At 33.8% G+C, this 20,430-nt stretch overlaps 2 protein-coding genes across 2 annotated transcripts; both read left to right on the top strand.

Annotated features, from left to right (window-relative positions):
* Nucleotides 1–1,100: 1,100 nt before the first annotated feature.
* On the top strand, nt 1,101–7,744 carry TRIADDRAFT_10696 (uncharacterized protein; the record flags this gene model as incomplete). The annotated part of the gene is made up of 18 exons (XM_002112960.1): nt 1,101–1,250; nt 1,486–1,640; nt 1,870–2,041; nt 2,393–2,492; nt 3,119–3,231; nt 3,352–3,477; nt 3,969–4,100; nt 4,219–4,329; nt 4,445–4,561; nt 4,958–5,042; nt 5,159–5,279; nt 5,444–5,612; nt 5,750–5,866; nt 5,953–6,101; nt 6,338–6,422; nt 6,623–6,683; nt 6,795–6,918; nt 7,657–7,744. Coding segments are annotated over 18 exons (2,175 nt in total), but the record flags the coding sequence as incomplete, so codon positions are not given.
* A 2,698-nt stretch (nt 7,745–10,442) lies between these two features.
* Nucleotides 10,443–19,540, top strand: TRIADDRAFT_56694 (uncharacterized protein; the record flags this gene model as incomplete). Its single annotated transcript, XM_002112959.1, has 15 exons — nt 10,443–10,526; nt 11,171–11,311; nt 11,414–11,608; nt 11,703–11,895; nt 12,014–12,208; nt 12,357–12,535; nt 12,628–12,894; nt 13,047–13,241; nt 13,383–15,021; nt 15,078–15,853; nt 15,974–17,894; nt 18,023–18,204; nt 18,359–18,595; nt 18,779–18,860; nt 19,497–19,540. 15 exons carry the CDS (start codon nt 10,443–10,445, stop codon nt 19,538–19,540), a joined length of 6,330 nt encoding a protein of 2,109 aa, XP_002112995.1.
* Between the last annotated feature and the right edge of the window lie 890 nt (nt 19,541–20,430).

Raw genomic sequence — 20,430 nt, 5'->3', positions numbered from 1 at the left:
AATTTCCAGGAAATCATTATGGTTGAACACAGGATATACAACGAAATATAATTAAAATACTTTGCAAGCAAGGTTCATAATTACTAATATTACTTCAAGAGTACAAGAGACTAGCACTAGCAATTTAGTTTGAAACATACACCAGTCAATAATATTTGACTATTATGAATACAAATAGATATTATGATGGAGTGCTTTCAAAACTTCTAAGCTCTCTATCAAATCATAATAGAGATCTGGCTGTCATGCAACGTCTTTAATATTTTTTAGAATGCTGTTTTACTGAATTCAATTCGATGCTAATTTGCCGGTACTTGGAGTAGGTTTCTTACGGCATTATAAGGTCATATTATAAAAGAAATCGATAGTAAAAAATTTATAAGATTCACAACAAGAAATTGACCTCATACAATTTCCTTGCTTATGGCATAGTCTAGAAAAGAATTATACCATACGTGATCATATCGGAATAACGCAGCAGTCGCTCTCAGCTATATCACCTCAGGCTTAGTTTACATTAGCTCTGCATGAGGTCCCAGTGTCAAGGTACCAAGATGTACTTGCACTAGTCTAAGTGAATTTCAGTTCGTTAAGCAGGAGCAATAGTCAGTAACCAAAGTTTAAATCTATGACGTTCTTGATGACTCAATATTATCTGATCATTATTATTAAGTATTATTTACATTAGAGGTCTGCCCGAATTTATTTAACTTTAAGCACGCGCTGACCAATTTTATTTTATTTTCTGCTTAGTGCAACTATCCAGGATCGATAGAAGAAAGAGAGGCAAAATGGCGATGAGTAAATCGGCTAAAATTGCCGTAGTAGTAGTTGCAATTATCATCATTATTGTCGCCATTGTGGTTCCTGTAACAGTTTTGAGCAATCGCAGCCATACGAATGCAACTGCTAAAACTCCGACAACGACTAGGCCAGTAACAACCAGGCCAACAGTGGCGGGTACAACACCTAGAACGTCGGTAACTCGAACTACTCCTGTAGAAACCGACGCAGCTACAACAGCTGCAACAACTGCTGCTGCTCCAGGCCAATGTGGATTAGCTACTGCTTCATCTCAAGCATGTACTGATGTTGAAACATCTTACATCGTCACACAGCAGACTCAAACTTCTTATGGATGGCGCCTTAGCCTTCAGCGATGTCGGTTAACACCTATGCATTTCGGAGAGCCAGTAGATCAATTAAATGTTGACATTCAATTTCAACAAAGTAATCGCTTAAGAGTCAAGGTAAATTCTTTTATCTACTTTTTCAATATTTTTTATCCAAAGTATAAATCTTGAAGTAGTATAATATTCTTTAGTTGTCGGGTAATCAGTGGCTGGCATTAAAGTGCGATAAAATTATGACTGAAATTTTGTAAAATTATGCTTGATCCATATGTGATAATTCTTCCCACGATTAAAAGAGTATTCTTATACTCTCTAAATTAATCACTTTTCACAATTACAATTGCCGGCTTAGATCACCGATGCTAATATTAAACGCTACGAGGTTCCAATTCCTCTACCGGAAATGAAAGACGGCGATCAAGCTGCTCAAAGTCGTCTTTATGATCTAAAGGTTAAAGCTAATCCGTTTTCATTTCAAGTTATCCGCAAGGAAACCAACACAGTTATGTAAGGAAATAAAAAATAAATGGAAAAAGTGTAATGGTTTGAATGCTTTCCTTCATTTCCGTCTGACAATATTCATCGTTGTATAAAACATTATATTTCTAATACTTATATCGTCACAATTTATTTGCAGCCACGTAGGGTGTTAAAACACTAAAAAGTTGCACTTAAAATGATGTTGGAATTGCGTTAGACTTACATACCCATGCATTTCTATTTCTTTCTATTGTAGTTTTAATACTGAACGTGGTGGCTTCAAATATGAAAATCAATTTCTACAGATTTCATCCAAACTTCCATCACGATATTTTTACGGCTTAGGTGAACATGAACACCGGCAATATCTTCACAATAATTTTGATTGGAAGGCTTGGCCACTCTTTACCAAAGATGAATTTCCAACGGTAAGTTCATCATTTAAAGTGATCAAATTCAAGTCTTCGAAGTTCCTTTTTTTACCAAAGCTAAGGATATTAAGAATTGTAGAAGTTATCAGTTAACTTGATCACTGTTAATGGAAACAGTAGTAATCAATAAATATAATGTCGATTCTACTATTAAAGCATATTTAGAAAGTTTCTCAATTGATTTTGCCGAGAAAATTTTGTTAATACGCATCGTAGAATATCCTAATAAAATATCGAAATATTTATATCAATTTAATTTGGCTTATTTAATGCAGCCCTAGTTCCATAAAATCTGATGATGCACTGATTACCCTATTTTTTTCTTGGTTCTAATGTCCATCTTTTTAGGCTGATTTAAATTTATACGGTGTCCATCCATTTTACCTCAATATTGAAGACAATGATGCTAGAAGTAACGCTGTTCTTTTCTATAACAGTAATGCAATGGGTAAGTGGGAAATAGTAATTTTTCTGAGATGAGTCATGTATCTGTATCACTAATAAGTGTAGGTTCCTCTATTATAACGTTATAAATCCAAGCCGTAGAGAACAGGATTTGTTCATATACCTTAAAATTCTAGACGTAATAGTACCATTTGACTGCCGTATATTCAGCGCAGTGTCCGTAGCAATAGTAATTAATTTATACCCTTAAGATCGTAACTGAGCTGCTACAATCCAGCGTCGAATTATAAAAACTATTTCATATATTACTAGCGCACAAAGACTCCTTTAGTACCGAACCCTATAATTATAATTAAAAATGCAAATTTTAAATTCGAATGATTTTTTCCTATTAAAATTTTAAAGCGGTATTGATAAATGCTACCTATGGTATTTTATCTATCTTTATGAATTTTCAAATCAGTTCTGATGAGAATACTAAAGATGGCTATATACAGACGCTAATTAATGAAGCTTCCTTTACCTACAATTTAGCCTAAACTCAATGCAGTTTAGATCCGATTGTAATAACCGTAGTACTTGCTGTATCATATCGACCAGACAAGCGCTAATTATCAGCTATTGTATTAGAATAAATCATATATCATTTTGCATTCCTTTCCTGTCTAGAAATTATTGTTACACCAGCTCCAGCTATTACTTATCGCACTATCGGAGGTGTTTTGGACTTTTTCATCTTTCTTGGTCCTGATCCAGCTGCAACCAATGCTCTCTACATACAAGTATGTAAAAATTGAAATATATCATTCACCCTTTGATAGTTTATTTTGGCTCTAAGATCTTCAACGAGCTGCAACGTAACCAAAGTACTAACAATTCATTTTATTAAATAATGAAATTAGACCATTGGAATGCCGTACTTCCAACCCTATTGGGCTCTAGGATTCCAATTATGCCGATGGGGCTACATGCACATCGATGTTGTTAAAAGAGTTGTTTCTGAAATGCGTGAATATGATATACCTCAAGTAAGTTGATAAACTATATTTTTCTTTGCCGTAATAATGTTTTTAAGCATCATCAGTTCTGTCTCTACCTCAACTATTTTATATAAAGTTATTAATAATATTATGTTAATATGGAGTATTCTATACGAAATTTTTTTATAAATTAATTTCAAAACCTCAAACTATTCAGTTAGACACAGTAGTACGGCAGCGTTTATTTTATAATTCCACATTTTAAGATAGTCCTGATTGTTGAATCGGGTTCCGTCCTTTTAGATAGGATGATTTTATAGAATGCTGTAATATTACTCTCCTGTAAATTATTTGTATGCGATACTTTACGGGTATTTCTTAGGCTTTTCAAAACTTAACGTTGTATTGATCTTCATGCAATGATTTCATACCTTACATAAGAACTTACTAAAAAAATTTTGATTTGCCGAGAAATTTGAAATTATTATCAGAAATTGTCGTTGGAATTGTAATGTCAGTTGATTTTCTAATGCTTACAGGACATTCAGTACGGTGATATCGATTACATGAGACATCGGCTTGATTTTACATATGATAGAGTTCGATTTAATGGGCTACCGGAATTTGTTAAGCAGTTACATGCTGATGGTCTACATTACATAATCATCCTGGTAATTAATAATCTTTCCATAAATTTGTTTATTCTGAATGGATTTATTGAGAATAAAAATGAAATTTTAAAATAATAAAGAATATATATTAATATGGAAAAATGTTGGATATTATCAGGATCCCGCAATTAGCGATAATCAAACCAAAGGTACTTATCCTCCTTTTGATAAAGGCCAAGAAATGGGAGTATGGGTAAATGATAGCAGAGGAGGATACTTGGTTGGTAAGGTAAGGATCTCAGGATCAATCCTTCAATAATCCGTTTGTGCAAAGTCGAATCATAGCTTATGTATAAAATACAGATAAGATAGTTTAAGTAAATGACAATTTTAAAATAACATAGGTATGGCCTAGAGGAAATGCATCGTTTCCAGATTATACCAACCCTATTACGCATAAATGGTGGGAAGATTTAATTATAGACTTTCATAAAGTTATCGAATATGATGGACTATGGATTGTAAGTGTATTCTAAGTCACGACTGTAACTATAAAATACTTGATGAATGTATTTAATATAGTGATAACTAAGATGGAAACAGAGTTTTAGCTTCCATTCTCTTACTTGAAATAAATTTATAGTATAACCTAAGGCTATCTAAGGAGTTAGTTAGATTCCGATACATTAAGCCATGCAAACGGTAACTATCTTATATTCCCTTATTTTATTGGACTTTACTAATTTTAATATATAGCATAAAATATAAAGGTGCAATTACAATTAGTAGTGGTTGTTTAATTTCTATATCTGATATTAAATACTATCTAGCGCGTAATAAATAAAGAATATCTAACGAGTAATAAAAAAATGACTTGAATTACCATGGTATTAATTTAAGCTTAACTTATCGTGCAGGATATGAATGAACCAGCTAATTTCGTTGCCGGATCGCAGACTGGCTGCCCAAATAATAAGTGGAATTATCCTCCCTATCGTCCAAGTAAGATCAAGCATCATTTAAGCTATAGCATATAGTATTTACGCATTTCATTCATTTCTATTTGGATACTCATAGAGCAAGATAGCTAATTCTTTCTTGTTTTACTACTCTATCAGAAAGCTTGTCTGGAAACTTTCTCTTCACTAAAACGTTATGTATGGATGCTAAACAATATTGGTCAGATCATTATAACGTTCATAGCTTGTACGGATACAGCGAAACTGAACCCACATTAATGTAAGTTTCAATCTGTTTTATTCCTTTATAGCTTTATCGAATGAGCATTTTTTTTTGCATTGCTGTTGATATAGCTGTTATAATGAAAAACTTTTATTCAATGTTGAACATTTAAATTTTAAGTACGGTATAATTTACATGAATATTGATACTGTAATTAATAGTGCGGCAAGAAAGGTCCTGAATAAGAGAAGCATGGTACTTTCACGTTCTACTTTTGTTGGAAGTGGTAAATTCACAGGTCATTGGCTCGGTGATAATAACGCGTGGTGGAGTCAGCTGGCATATTCTATTATCGGTAGTTTTGAGTTTGGCATGTTCGGATTTTCCTATGTAAGTAGCATTTGCAATTTATTAGATATGGAAAGATTACAGCACTCTACTTTGGTTCCATTTAAAAGACTAAAAGCGATTTCAGTCACGATAATTGTTACTAGCTAAAATAGAATTATCTTTAAATTAAAATTTAGGTTGGTGCAGATATTTGCGGATTTTTTGGAAATTCGACAGCAGATTTATGTAATCGTTGGATGCAACTTGGTGCGTTTTATCCATTTTCTCGAAATCATAATGCAGAAAACTATGATGTAAGTTATAAGATACACTCATTGATGATTCTTTTTGTAAGCTGGATTATGATGTTCTCAGTATGCCGTTTGTGAAATTCTTTCAGCACCAACATCCTCCGAAATTTGGGCCAGAAGTTGCAACTAATTCACGTACAGTTTTGTTAATCCGTTACCGGCTTTTGCCTTATCTATATACATTAATGCATGATGCTTCTACCCTGGGTACCATCGTTATGAGACCCTTTATGATGGAGTAAGTATGATGTTAAGTAATTTATAATTTTGATTATCAGCACCAACAGGTTAATTTTGTCAACAAAAACATAAATCCAAGAAGGATTCTTTAATCTTCATATTATGATTGTAATTTAGTACTATGCAGTATGTGTCCTATTTTAGCCATAGTATTAAAAATTGTCTTTTCTCAAATACTTACACTCCAATAGTGAAAGACTCAATTTATTTTTCAATATCGTAAATACAATATAGATGGCCGAAAGATATTACTGCAAGAGCAATAGATAAGCAATTCCTTTGGGGAAGTGGACTGATGATAACGCCAGTATTGCTACAGGTGAGAAACAGAAGCTGCAGAGCTGGCTATAGATTCAATTTTAAAGATAGTACATTTTAAAGTTAGCTTAATCATTTGGATCCTAATCAGTTGGACAATGGTATATAGCGGGTATTCAAGTTCTAGTCTTGATTGTATTTTTGAGTGATTTCCTTTTCTATTTGCTTGATATATTCATTTATTTACTGACATGATTATAGAATACCACTTCGGTTAGAGGTTATATCCCAGGTGCTCGCTGGTTTGACTACCGTACTGTAAGTTCAAATGGCTAACTTTAAGTAGAAACTCAAAATTAGCAGAATCGATTTCAATATAGATTTAGTCACTGTTGGTACACAATAATACTTAAATTTCAACTTTAGGGTCGAGAATTGCCCAAGAACGCTCGGTTAACTTTTCAAACTTTCGATGCTCCTCACAATTACATTCCTCTCCACACGCGCGGTGGTGTCATAATTCCTATGCAACAACCAGCCAATAATACAGTATTTTCGTGAGTATTGTAAAATTAATTCAACTTCTCTATATACTCGTATAAGTTGGATATCAACATTAAAAGAATGTCATATTTAATATATACTCTTTGAAGTTCAGTGGATACAAGAAGTATAATCTTATAATTTACTAGTGCTTATCATTGACAGCATTATCATTTTAAATCAGTTTCGAATTAGTAAGGTAGGCGTATAAATTGGATTAGATAGATTCTAGTTTTGGTCTATGCACGAGCATTTTTAGGGATTTGTAAAAAGTAAAAAAGATCAGTTAAGTTTCATTTTGAGAACTAGAATGGATATCCAACGGAATGCTTATCTTCTGGATGGAGAATATACTGTAGTTCTCAGAAACTAATATAGACTCCGAAATTATAGCTGAAATTTGCATTATAGACTGAAGAAATTAGTTCAATGTTATGCAGTAATGATTTTGTTGGGTATTGTAAGACTAAAAAATGTTACATTAGATATAAGATTACAATCCTATATTCTAACTAGATTATATCGCGTAAAAGTATTCTAAAGGAGCAGTTTTTATTTATTATTAGATTAAAGTTTGAGCAATCCTAAAAGAAATGATAAAGCATACCGTTATGCTAATCCCCGTCATTTAAATCTAATCAATTAGATCCCACAGAGCTGCTATTATGCTGTCTAATATAATAGATAATACCAATTTTTTTAGAATGAGACACGAGAACTAATATATTTTATTAAAATTCACATCCTACTAGGCGTCAAAATCCTTTTGAATTACTAATATCTTTGGATGATGATAATACCGCTACCGGAAAGTTATTTTGGGATGATGGCGATTCTATTGGTAAGAAAAGATTTTCTGAAATAAATTAATAAAATTGGTAGGTATTTATTATATCACAATTTATAACATAATTTCTATTCACTTCATATAGATACGTATAAGAATAACAAATATCTCAGTATTTCCTATAAAGCGACTGAGGTAAATGGACCTATACTGTGCTACTTTTAATCACAGGATTTTATTTAAAACAGTTATTACTAAATATAGAGTATTAATCAAGGATTTTACTATATAAGCAGCTAATATTAAATGTACCTTATAATTATTTTATTTCCCTTCTTATTATCTGATTGAAATTATAGAACAGTGTTGCTGCTAAAGTAGAGTATAACGGTTACGTTGCTGAAAATACTCTCCAAAACATTCTCGTATATGGTCTTCCCAAGGCTGTCGGTGAGGTTACTTCTGGAGGTAATAATATCACTACATTCCGATGGGATCCTATAAATACGGTAAGTGAGTAGATCATGATATTGCATATCAGTATATAGTGTTAATTCTATTTGAATGTTCAACAACTAGGTATTGAATGTCACCGGACTTTCTCTTAATATGGATTCCGATTGGACAGTAGAATGGAAATAAATCATCATCTAATGAATTCATTCAGCAGTACAATCACATTAATCTTAATGATTTAGTTTTCTTACCCTATTTATAATTTATATTAGAATATATTTAAACTATATCAAAGGATCATTTTGGAATCTAGATTAGAAATAGAGTGGTAGAAAATCTCAATAAATAAATGAGTATCATCAAATATAGCATCACCATAGGATTCTTCAGTGCTATTATGAGATAGGATAGTGTGTTGCTGACTTGAGCAAACAGAAGAAATTTAATTACTTTTGAAGTAAGCGAGATCTTAAATGTTAAGTAATCTGATCTGATGGTATATGTTTATCCAAGGGTAATTAATTTCGTCCTAGATTGTTAGGTTCTGATCGTATTTTAAAGTTGGTTTTCCACTTTAATAATCCAGAATTAGCTTTCTACTGTAGCCCTCTTTTATTAAGAAATTGGGTTACTAATTTGATTTTATCATGTTGGTGAGCCACTTTAATTTGACATTTCCAATTTCTTTTTGTGGAAACTGTGAGAAATGCTATAACCTCTAAATGTTTATTGATTAATAAACTGATACTTTTAAAAATAACGAAAGAGAGCTAACTATTACTTTTGAGTCATATTGTAGTAAAGATTCAAGTAACGGCTGTTTCTTGACTATAGGCTTCGTACGGTCTGCTGAAGCGACTTAAAATGCTAAATTTTCCGTCATTTAAATACCATACTTTGGAGAAACTAGAATATTGTCAACGCTATTACTGTAGCATACGTCACTATACGGTACGGTTTATGTTCTTTTTAATTACAGCAGAAGATATAAGTTCAGGTTTATTAGTTATTTATCGAGTCAAACGTCTATCATCTATGGCGCAGGTACATGTTCTACATATCTGGGATATTTACTGATTAACACTGCACTGTGTGTGATCACTTTCTAAGCCTCACATCATTTAATTCTAGTAAACATATGAAAATTATAGCGTATAACTAGCATCTTCTGATTGTAGTGCTATGAATTGTTCGTAAAGTAACGTAGCATTTAGCACTTTTCATAACTTGTAGGCAGCAGTAAAGATTATAATTTATCGTATTTTAAGATTTTTCGCATTTTATGGGCGTTTACATTGGATCTACGATGCAAGGAGCCTTAAGTAGAGTATGTTAAATCGCTTTCTGGAACATTTATATTTTATCTTATTTCTCAATATCATAGCTGCTCGAGATCTAGTAATAAGCAAGATAATGCTTTGTATACGCGTAGATGTTAATTTCGGTAGATCATTATTTAGTGTCTCATTTCATGTTTTCAATACGAATGTAATCTAGAGATCTGATTAATTTAAATTTTTACACTTTCTTGAGCTATAGTTGACACTATGTAATATTTCCTTATTGACGTTATGCCAGATATTGAAAAGTTATGCATGGAGAGAACGAGCATAACATCAACAGCTAGATAATAATACAGTAGCACTATTACTCCATTAAGGAATTATTGCAGTGAAATTGTTAATTATAATTTAAATTCATTAATATATGCTGGTATAATATGTGACATATGTTATATATCACGAATGCAGTTGCTGTCGCAATGGAACTCCTTTGGACATTATAAACCTGATGATCAATGTTGCGTTTATCTAATTCATAGCTAAGCCATATTATCTTGTTAAAACTGCTGGGGAACGTATAATAATGTTCTATCATTTATTAGCTAGCAGTTATAAGCAGTCTGATTACTATATTTCAATCCAAGAGCCAAGGTGGTAGGAGTTCATTACTGTCCAATGTCCAATTGTTCAATGTCCATGCGTGGAATAATACGGACAGATAGAAAGGACTTGTTTACAATTGGAGAAATTACCTACGCTTGCGCAGTAGGATTCGTCTGGCCATGATGGTAACTATGGCTGCGTAATTTACATAACAATGGCCTTTACGCGAAAAGACTCTTCTCGGTCGCCTAGCAACAAGAACATTTATTTATGATACAGTATAGGAAAGGCAATGCAACCCACTGATCTCATCCAAACTCTTAAGCGAATTTATCCTAGTTTTATACATAGTGAATTAGAATTGCTTCTATTTCTTGTCAGTATTTCATGAATATAATTTGTTGAAGCAATGTCCAAGAAACCACGACAGAAGAGTGGTTCTGCCGGTATAGGCAGATGGGATTCGCAACTAGTCAATTATAATCTAAACGAGGTAATATGGTATATCAGTGTTTGTTCAATAGTTAGAATTATGAACGTAGATGTTAATACTATGTTAACATGTTAACTGAATTATGACGATAGTCATAGTTACAACGAGTTTACTAATCGATATTAATGTGTATACGCAATTACAGTATATCACTTAATATAGCAGTTAGTACGTCCAGATGCTGTGATCATAATGCTTCTGGAAATAGTCACTGTTATTACTTGACTCTGTGAACATGACAATCGTTAGAAGTACAATTGCTTTTATTTCAATTTATCATTTTTCAAAATTATACTTAGGCTATTACTCTTAGTCTCTTATAATTTGAGTGTGTAGCAATAGAGATGTTAAATTGTATACGTAATCATATTACCTAATAGTATTTAGTACGCCAAGACGTTGTGATCTTAATGTTTGTGGGAATGGTCACTGTCGTTGTTTGACTCTGTGAATACGATAATTGTTAGAAGCATGATTTCATTTGCTTTAAGTTATCATTTATCGAAATTATACTAATGCTATTACTCTTAGTCTCTTATAATCTGGGTGTACTGTAGTAGAGATGGATCAATATCCTATCAAGATACTGTTGTGTATTTTTACGCTTATCATTTATTGACACAAATAATCATATTTACCATCAGGATGATTGGAAAGCAGCTTTATTCTTTGTAGTTGGTGATCGAACGGAAGATTTTAAGCATATCAATATATTACATTCCGCAATTGCTACCGGTATTCGCAAACAATTTTACGCTATATCTAAGGACGACGTTCTAAATCAGGTACAGTATCGTTAGCCATCAATTGATATTTAATTAATGAATATGTATGGTAAAGTTAAATTGGTAATAATTGCTTGTAAAAACCTTGAAATATGCATTTAGGCTAGAGAATTAGGTGGTAAAGTCAGAAAGGGATCAAATCGTGACCTACCACAATTTGTCGAAATCTGTGAGCATGTTAAGGGAATTCTGGATAATGGAGATGAAATTAGCCCTCATTTACAATCAAGATTAATAAAATTTAAGCTGATTCAGATAAAGACTAAAGATATTGCTAAACGCGAAGCGGAACGAAAAGTAGGAATCCAGGCATCCGTACTTGCTTTCAAAATGACTTCTAATTCACTGACTAAGTGAAAACTATTTATGAATTATGAATTATGAATTATAGGTCGCAGAATTGGCGAATAGAAACAATGTGCGTCAAGATAGGGTAGATACGAAAGGCAAGAAACCTATTTCTAGCCGAAGAAGTCGTTCTCCTGCTAAAAAGCGCGATATACAACGAGAAGTACCAATGCCACTTAAGAAGGAAACTAAACTAAAGAGGCGAGGCGAAAAGGAGGATAACTTTCAAACCATCGGTAACTGGAATTATCAATTTATAAGTGGACTGACTTTAGAATTTTGCCAAGCTTATACTCCTATTAACTAGTTATATCCTTTGTTCTCATAATTTAATCTTCACTTTATCTACGGCAGATGATGAACCAGAATATGGACCTCAAGCTTACGTCATTATCCACGGCTTCAGTGAATCTGCTGTCTTAGCATATTGCGCTGAAAGTAATATACCGATTGATGCCACTATTAAAGTTCGGTCGGACGATTATGAAACATTTGAACAACTTTATAAATTAGCTGAAACTTCAAATGTGCAAAATGTTACAACCGAAGGTAATTGCTGCTTTATATCTCACATAATATTATATACATGTATGTGTGAAACATATTAGTATTAAAGGGATTTTTAGGGTAACGTAGGCTATTCTTTAAGTTTAAAACAATTGTTGTATACTAATACCGACTGCGTAAAATACTATAGATCATAGCAAGGATGACATTGATAAACAGATGGAACAAAAATCGAAAAAATTCTGGAAAGAACTGGATTCTGTGGTACTGCAGTCCTTTGCTAGTGCCAAGTTACATGATTTAGCATCCTTTGAAGTAGAAATTAAAAAGTCTTTATTCCCGGTTGATTATCAAAATATTGAAAAGAAGGTTAAAAATATTGGCAAACTGCTTACTTATATTAGTAATATGCAGCATTATGATATCACTAAACAATAGCTGCTTTATTGATGTTATTTCAGAATGAATTTGGGCTGAAAATGTTTGATCAAATTGCTAATATATGCTATAATATGTTGCTTCGGCGTCGAGAATACCAAGAATATCTAAAAATGATCAATTTGATCCGAATTCCGACTAACAATTCAGGAGATCTCAACGGCACACAAAATATTGTTAATGATTCAGTTACCGCTGATGTTGATATGCGTTATTATAACGATATTCTCAACTCAGTTCCAACGGAAAGTGTTACTGTGCCTTTAATTATGTATGCCATGTTGGAGCAGGTAATACTAAATTTTAAGAATGAATTATTCAATAATTATAGGATTTACGCGTTCTTAGCAATCGTGGTATTCATAATTAGATTGCATGCTCTAGATTTTGAATCGGTGCAGTACGGTAATTATTTGTATACTTGATGTATATATAACTTTAGGTAAGCATCGCGATCGATGAAAGCGAAATTGCAGCTTCTTTAAATAATACAGCTTTTAATTATCCTGCCGCACCACCTCCATCAACAGCAGCAACTGCAGTTACACGCGACGAAAATGGCGCTGCAGAGGCTTCCGTTATGGACTATTTTGATAATGCTATTCGCGGTTTGGGCTTATCCGAGCCTATCGTAAAGGTATAAATGTTATTATGGCTACTGTAGCTAAGAATAATTTACTTATAATTATGCCTACAATTTTCTAGATTTAAATATAGCTTTTATTGACATTGTTGAAATTATTACAAATGAGTAAAGTATAATAATATTTTCATTTAGTCCATAACAGATAATGCTACTATCAATGATACAAGTGTATGGTCGAAGGACAACAAAGTAGAAATTCCTCCCGTAGTTATTCGTCATGGTGATGAAGCATTAAAACGTTATTACCATTTGGCTCGCTTAAACAATATTATTCCACATGAGGCGGAATTAGAGATGCTACGAAAATTACCAGTTGCCCGCCTCTCGCAATTTCAGGTACCTTCTCAACGTTGTGTTTTGGATCGAGCTTCAAGAGCTCATCAACTTCAGCATTTTTGTACAAAAGTATCGCTAACTGAAGACTCACTTAATCGCATCTTAAAACAAGCTACATTTGAAAACGTTAGCTTAACTAGTGTTGATGATCAAGAGATTGTTCAGGACAGTAAAGACGTTAAACCTATCATTTTACCTTGGGACGATCCATATTTATTTCCCACTCAAAATAATGATCATCATTTGGATGAAAATCAGCATGATTTCGACAATTGGCTTTACGCTGAACACTATCAAGCTGATAGCATGGTACAGGTATTATGTGAAGCTCAGGAATTAAGATCGCATGTGGACACTTATCATAATCGACGCGATAATACTCTACTTGTGGTTATGCATAATCCCATTGGTAAACGACAACAGCACTTAACTAATTGGGATTACAGCTTACACTCCAATGTTGGCTTTCGCAACTATCTAGAATATGTAGCTAAAGATATTGGCGATATTGTATCGGAGAAGGTACAAAAGGAAATAGCAGCCACCGAAGCATTAAATACTGCTCAAGCCGAAACCGTATCGGTTGTTGTTCAACCTGCTATGCCTTTACCGCCGAAGCAAGAGCTGATTTCACGAGCAAGTATTAAAGAAGCTGAAATAGCAGAAAGTATGGAAAGTAGTAAAAGGGCTAGAACGAAGCGCAGTACTGCTCGACGAAGTCCACATACCGAACAAAGAAAAACTCCAGAGCGACGTACGCCTTCACCACAATTTGGAAATTCAATGAACAAGAAGTCTGTGTCTAAGTTGAAATTGCAAACTAAAAACGAGAAATTAACTGAGAAAGAAGCACAATTTCCATCTCATGGTACGGGTAGTAAACGAGGTGCTAGCAATAATCGGCGTGTTAGTTTACCTGAATCTGTTAAAAGTATGACAGTGGATTCATCAGTACGATCAGAAACACCAGTTAAAGATGAGCTCAATCGAGATATTGATATCGAAAAAACCGATGACGAGTGTGAAGAAAAATTCTTAGGTTATGATCTCGGAAATCAAATGGTTCGAGTTTCTGGTTGTCAAGCAACGCAGTTGCCATGCGATGATGGCTTAATACGATCAGAAAGGACCAGTTATGTTCACGGAACCCTGTACGTTAAAACTTCAGTGTATAAAGATGGTCATCATTTTGTTGTCCACGTTGTTGACCCTCATAACGAAGAAGACGAAGAATCGAATAACGATGGAAATACTTCAGAGCACAATAAATCTCATGATGCAGATAATCCTGAGATGAAAGATAGCGGATTAATGAATCAAGATAAAAATGCTCAGGATGATCAAAATCAGCCTATACCACCTTGTAAGTTTGGCTCATTTATTGCTCATCTTCGTGACGGTATTACTATTTCCTATAGCCGATTTGGTGGTCACGGTAAACGAGAAATTACGGAGCGTGATGACGAATCAGAATTAATAACTATGATCAAGGATCTCATACTGCAGCTCCTACACCAACCATCTCGCCAGTGAAAAGTCGAAAACATAATCAAGACAAGCAAGATAGGCAGCAACAATCACAGCAATCGCAATCGCAACCGACACCGTCAGCATTTGATACATTCATTCATCAAGATAGTAGAACAGAAGGTGAATTAAATAATCCTACCTCTAATCATAGTTTCAAAGAGCAAGTTAAAGGTTTATTTATGTCCTGTCCTGATGGTCTTCATATTCAAGCAACCGTTAATGATAAATTAAGCAATGAAGACGGTAGTAGCAACAATAATCTTGGCATTATAGTTCGCCAGTTCTATACTGACAAATCGAATGGCTATCATGTGTGTGAAGCACTCAAATCTCAAATAACGAAGGAGGAAATTGGTCGAACATTTACTCATGACGGCAATGTCATTAAGTTAATGGTTGATGGCAGTATACAGGTTTTAATGCCACATGGTGTGATATGTAAATCTGCTAGTGGTAGCATTAATTTTCCTCGCACTGTTACTACAGCAAATGGACAGAAATCAAGCGACGCCGTACCTAATACACCACAAAAGAAAACAAGTTCACGTAGTGTCTCTAAAAAGGTATCTAATATTTCAGCTGTTGATCATTTCAATAAAATCGCATTAGAAAAGTTCAATCAATGGGAAGTGATTAGTCCGGAAGGGCAACGTTATTCAACTCGATTAGATTCAACACAGCATCAATTAATTGATGAAATTATCTCTACCGTCATGTCTGATCCAATCACTCATCAAGTGAGTAAATTACAGTATAGAGTTATATTTAAAACTATGTATACTTATCAGTATCGATTGATTGAGTTGTTATAATTAAATTAAAATCAATGATTTAAATTGATATATTTATTTTCCCAGCGTGTTAGAGTAAGAGAAGACAACGTTATCATTTCCAACCATGATAATGGTAGTTCAGTTGTTGAATATCCTGATGGAACAAGGATTCATACGTATTATGAAGAACGACTAAAAGGACGTGATGAAGATGGTAATAGGATCACTGAAAGAATTAAATACAGAAAAATTGAATGCAATGGATATGCCGGTGTAATTTTTAATTGTAGTGACGGTTCATGCCAAATTTTATTTGCTACTGGAACGAAAGCTACTGTACAGGTTGATGGAAATCATAACTTAAACTTAGATGATGGCTCTCAAATTGAATTACATAATGATGGTCGGACATTATATCAACCAGCATCGGTTCTTATAGCTGGTACATTTGGAAAAGAAGTCGGTGTAGTAGGTGTTTATGAAATGCATCATGCTTCATCAATCTGTTGCCATACTGTTGACAGCCGTGGCAATACTTTTAAAGTCTCATCGCAAGGAAAAGTTATTGTTGATTTCGCTAAGAGTCCTGAAAGTGACGGTGATCAACTTATTAATCCACTTATATTACCGCGATTATTTATCTTGAAACCTGATGGTAGTGGTGCTGAATTGATGAATATCCATTTAGTTGATAGTGAACTAAACAACTTAGCAATGGATAAGGATAACATTATCATGAATGAAAATATTAGCAATCGCTCTAAAGCTTCATGCGTTACAATATTGCAACCGCTAGCTAATGTTACTTTAAATCGTTGGACAGCACCACCACAAGCTCGAGAATCTATCATGGCCTCATTGAGAGTGAATTCTTTCCGTGTAGATTCTACTATTGCGGATATCAAACAAGAAATGCGCCAAGCAATCTTTGGTCAGGAAAATGATAAGAAGAAAGCTGCTTTGCATAAGAAAAAGATACATCCAAATGGCGTCGAAATCCGCCACTTAATACGATATCCGAGAATATCAAAGAAAGAAAAGAAAACCTTATTCAATTGTCTAAGTGAATATAACGAATTCGTTAATGAACGTGAAATCAATGCCGATCAATTATTACCTCAGGATGAACGAAATTTAGAAGAGCGTTCACAAGCGTCTGATTTTACAGTCAATTATCGCAGTCAAAGTCGATATCATACACAACAAGAAGAATTGAATGAATTTATAAGTGATATTATAGCAAATAGTTCTAAGCCTGAGTTATCTGATCGCGATATTATTCAATTATATCTTCACGCCAAATCACCATCAAAATTAGAAAAACAACAAAAACCTAAGCCGAAAAGAACACCAGCAGATTGGCAAGCTGATAGAGAAGAACTAGCTGCTGCTGAGGCACGTAAAGAACAGTTGAAGTCTCATCATATCCCTCCTTATTTTCATACCGAGAAGGGGAAAGAAATTTTAGAGTACATTAACGAACCTAATATGACAGCATTGACAAAAGAATTAGCAAAATCGCCGCTGAAAAGTCATCAAGGCGACAGATCGTCTACTGCGTTATCTTATATTTTAGATAATTTAAAACTGGATTCGGAACAAACTTTACCTAATCCTAGCGGGATTGCGGGTGGTGATGATACCGGTGTGGTTGATCTAAATGTTACTAGTGAAAATAATCCAGATAATAAAGATGAGGAAAGCAATACAAAGGTAATATCCAGTCTTGATGTTAGTTATGAGGAAGCGCGACCGATAGCACCAACACCTGGAAAAGCAGTGAAAATGCATACAAGTAGCAAATTTAATGAAGTCGAGCATCATAGTACCACCATGAGTCCATCGCGCCCCGCTAATGCAACTCCTAGTCAAGCAAGTGTTTATCCTTCTACTGTAGCTAAATTTGCCGAGCAGGATGATGCAAAATCTATTAATAATTCTTTGAGAGGTGATGTTCAATCGGCGCCATTAGAGCGTATTACGGCAGCTACTGAATTAGAAACAGGTAAGTTTCATTCATTCAACTTTCTGACCGGATCGTAATACAATTTCCTATATCATTTCGCCTTTCACTCTGTTTTAATCCTCAATAATATTACTGATTGACACTTACTCTTTCATTTACTTGTTTAGCATCTCCTGACATACTTACTATGCATAATGGGAACGAATTTAAAATGCGTAATTTAGTTTCCGAGAGTGATGCTCAACGTAATATTTCCACAAATGAGAGTCTTAGTAGGAGCAGTCAATCTCGTGTTAGAAAGCCTGTATCGGTCAAAGGCTCTAGACCTGGCTCAATTCCCAATGAGAAGGTAAAAATCATATTTCAGTCTTCTTAAATGCCATCAAATCACCATCATAATTATACTGAAGTTCCTTAATGATTTAGCTGTGTACTAGTTTATGTAGCCTATATTTATTATTGGTATGCTCACTAAATGCTGACATAGTCTTTTTAATTGGCAGTATATGAAAATAGAAAGCCCAGTTCGTCGAGATGTCAATACAGCATCTGTCTCTAATGGCAGACAATCACGTGCCTTTGAAGTTTATCCTGACTGTGTGGAATTTGGTGTCTTGAAAGAAGGCTACATGTACAGGAGTACGTTTTTACTTAAAAATATTGGAGTTGATGTAGGCAGATACAAGATTACTCAACCCCCACCTTCAACCGGTTTAAAGGCTTCTTTTCAACCAGGACCCGTGAGTACCGACTGACTCATGCTTATGATATATCTGATAGTAACATACTGTTGGTTGCAGTCAATTAAAATTATTTGTAATATGCAAGTAGCAGTTTTATTTAATTTTTACAGTTTTTTATTAATATATGGACAGAATTGAACGTGTTAATTTAACGTGTTATTGATTTTATTTCCATTATAGCTCGCTGTCGGTATGACTGCAAAAATAATAGTTGATATCTATGCAGTTGCGGTTGGCATTGAAGGTGGCAAAGATGGTGCTGGTATGATCCATCACGAGCTGGAAGTAGTTACGGAATCTAATATTCTTTACATTCCTATTTCAGCAGATATCCTTTTTTATACTAGTAGCAATCTTGCATTAATATGCACGGTATTGAACCATAACAATTGAAATATTATAATACGAATATTTTGTCATGATATAGAATAATGTATCGATCAATTTTAAATTTTATTGATGCAATCTGAATTGTTTAGACATTTGTTTATTGCATTTTTCTTAACTTAAACTACTGGTCTTGACGACTGCTGAGTTTAATACTCGATTTTCTGTTGATCCTGCAACTGGTATGGCGCCTGGAGTTAAAGTTGTAAGTGATCGCCCTACGAGCGCCAAAGCGATTATTGTAGCATAGATTAAGGAGAATCCAGTCTATCCGTGATTACCGGTAAGTCTTTCGATTAATACTTTAAACTTTATTAATTTGTAGTGCGTTGTCGATTATAATATTCATATCGTTCATAGAGCAGTTTTTCGAATATTCAAGCTTAAAATTAGAATGAAAATAATATCAACTTTTTGCAATACATGTTATCGTTTATGTAGTCTCTTATTAGGTTGACTGCTCGTATTAAGTAATCTACTGTGATTAATATTTTATCGCTTTCATTTATAGGTTCAGCAAGATTAACATCAACCAAGACTTGGTATCCCAACTAAAATACCGAATATTACTTCAACATATTGTAAAAACTGATGGTTATTTTTTACCTCAATACACTAAAATTACGACAAACAGCTTGAAAGTCACCAATCATAGTTAAGAATTGCATTTATACCGAAAATTGTAATAGTCGTAATCTTGTATTTTAAGCAATATCATGCAGTATTTTATCATATCACTTGTAATGTATAATAAAACACAGTCAGTACATTTATGAAATTGTGATACAGACTTTAGCATCCATGATGGAAAGCTTGGTCAATGGAAGAGACGATTTTTCTTTGATAGCTCGAATAATTTGAGTAAGGCTATTCGTTTCATAGACTATTTGGCCTGTACAATATGATAATTAATATTTTTTTTCATTTGAGTATTTACAACTTTACAGGCGGATATCACATTAGAATAGTACCAAGGCGCAGTTCAATACACTCTAAGCTCTACGCGTATACGAATATATTGTAAATCTATCTTAACCGTGAAGATATGTCACTCATTATATTACGCCATATTGGCTTCGAATTGAATGGCTTTGATTATTTGTAACATTTTTAATTTGGATATGAAGGATTACGTGCTGCATACGTAAATATTGACAATGGAATATTCAATTTGAAATATGGATAGTCAAAAATAAAATTGTTAATTGATATTTCAAGTGTGTAATGCGTGGACTACGATTGAGACCCTAAGGCCTAAGCGTCTTGAAAGTTATCCTCGGTCCGCCATCGATCGATCAATCTGTGATACTGTATCACTATTAGCACAGACAGCAGAAATTGATACTTGAAAGAGATAAGTTACAGGCTACCGTACAGCATAGAAATCTATAATTTGCAGTATTCTGATTGCTAGCTGCTACTACAGAACTAGGAAATGGCAGGAC

The sequence above is a fragment of the Trichoplax adhaerens genome, genomic scaffold (genome assembly GCF_000150275.1).
Source record: "Trichoplax adhaerens TRIADscaffold_5 genomic scaffold, whole genome shotgun sequence".
Classification (NCBI taxonomy): domain Eukaryota; kingdom Metazoa; phylum Placozoa; class Uniplacotomia; order Trichoplacea; family Trichoplacidae; genus Trichoplax; species Trichoplax adhaerens.
The sequence above is the reverse complement of the archived record's forward strand: the minus strand, read 5'-3'. Positions and strand labels throughout refer to the sequence as shown.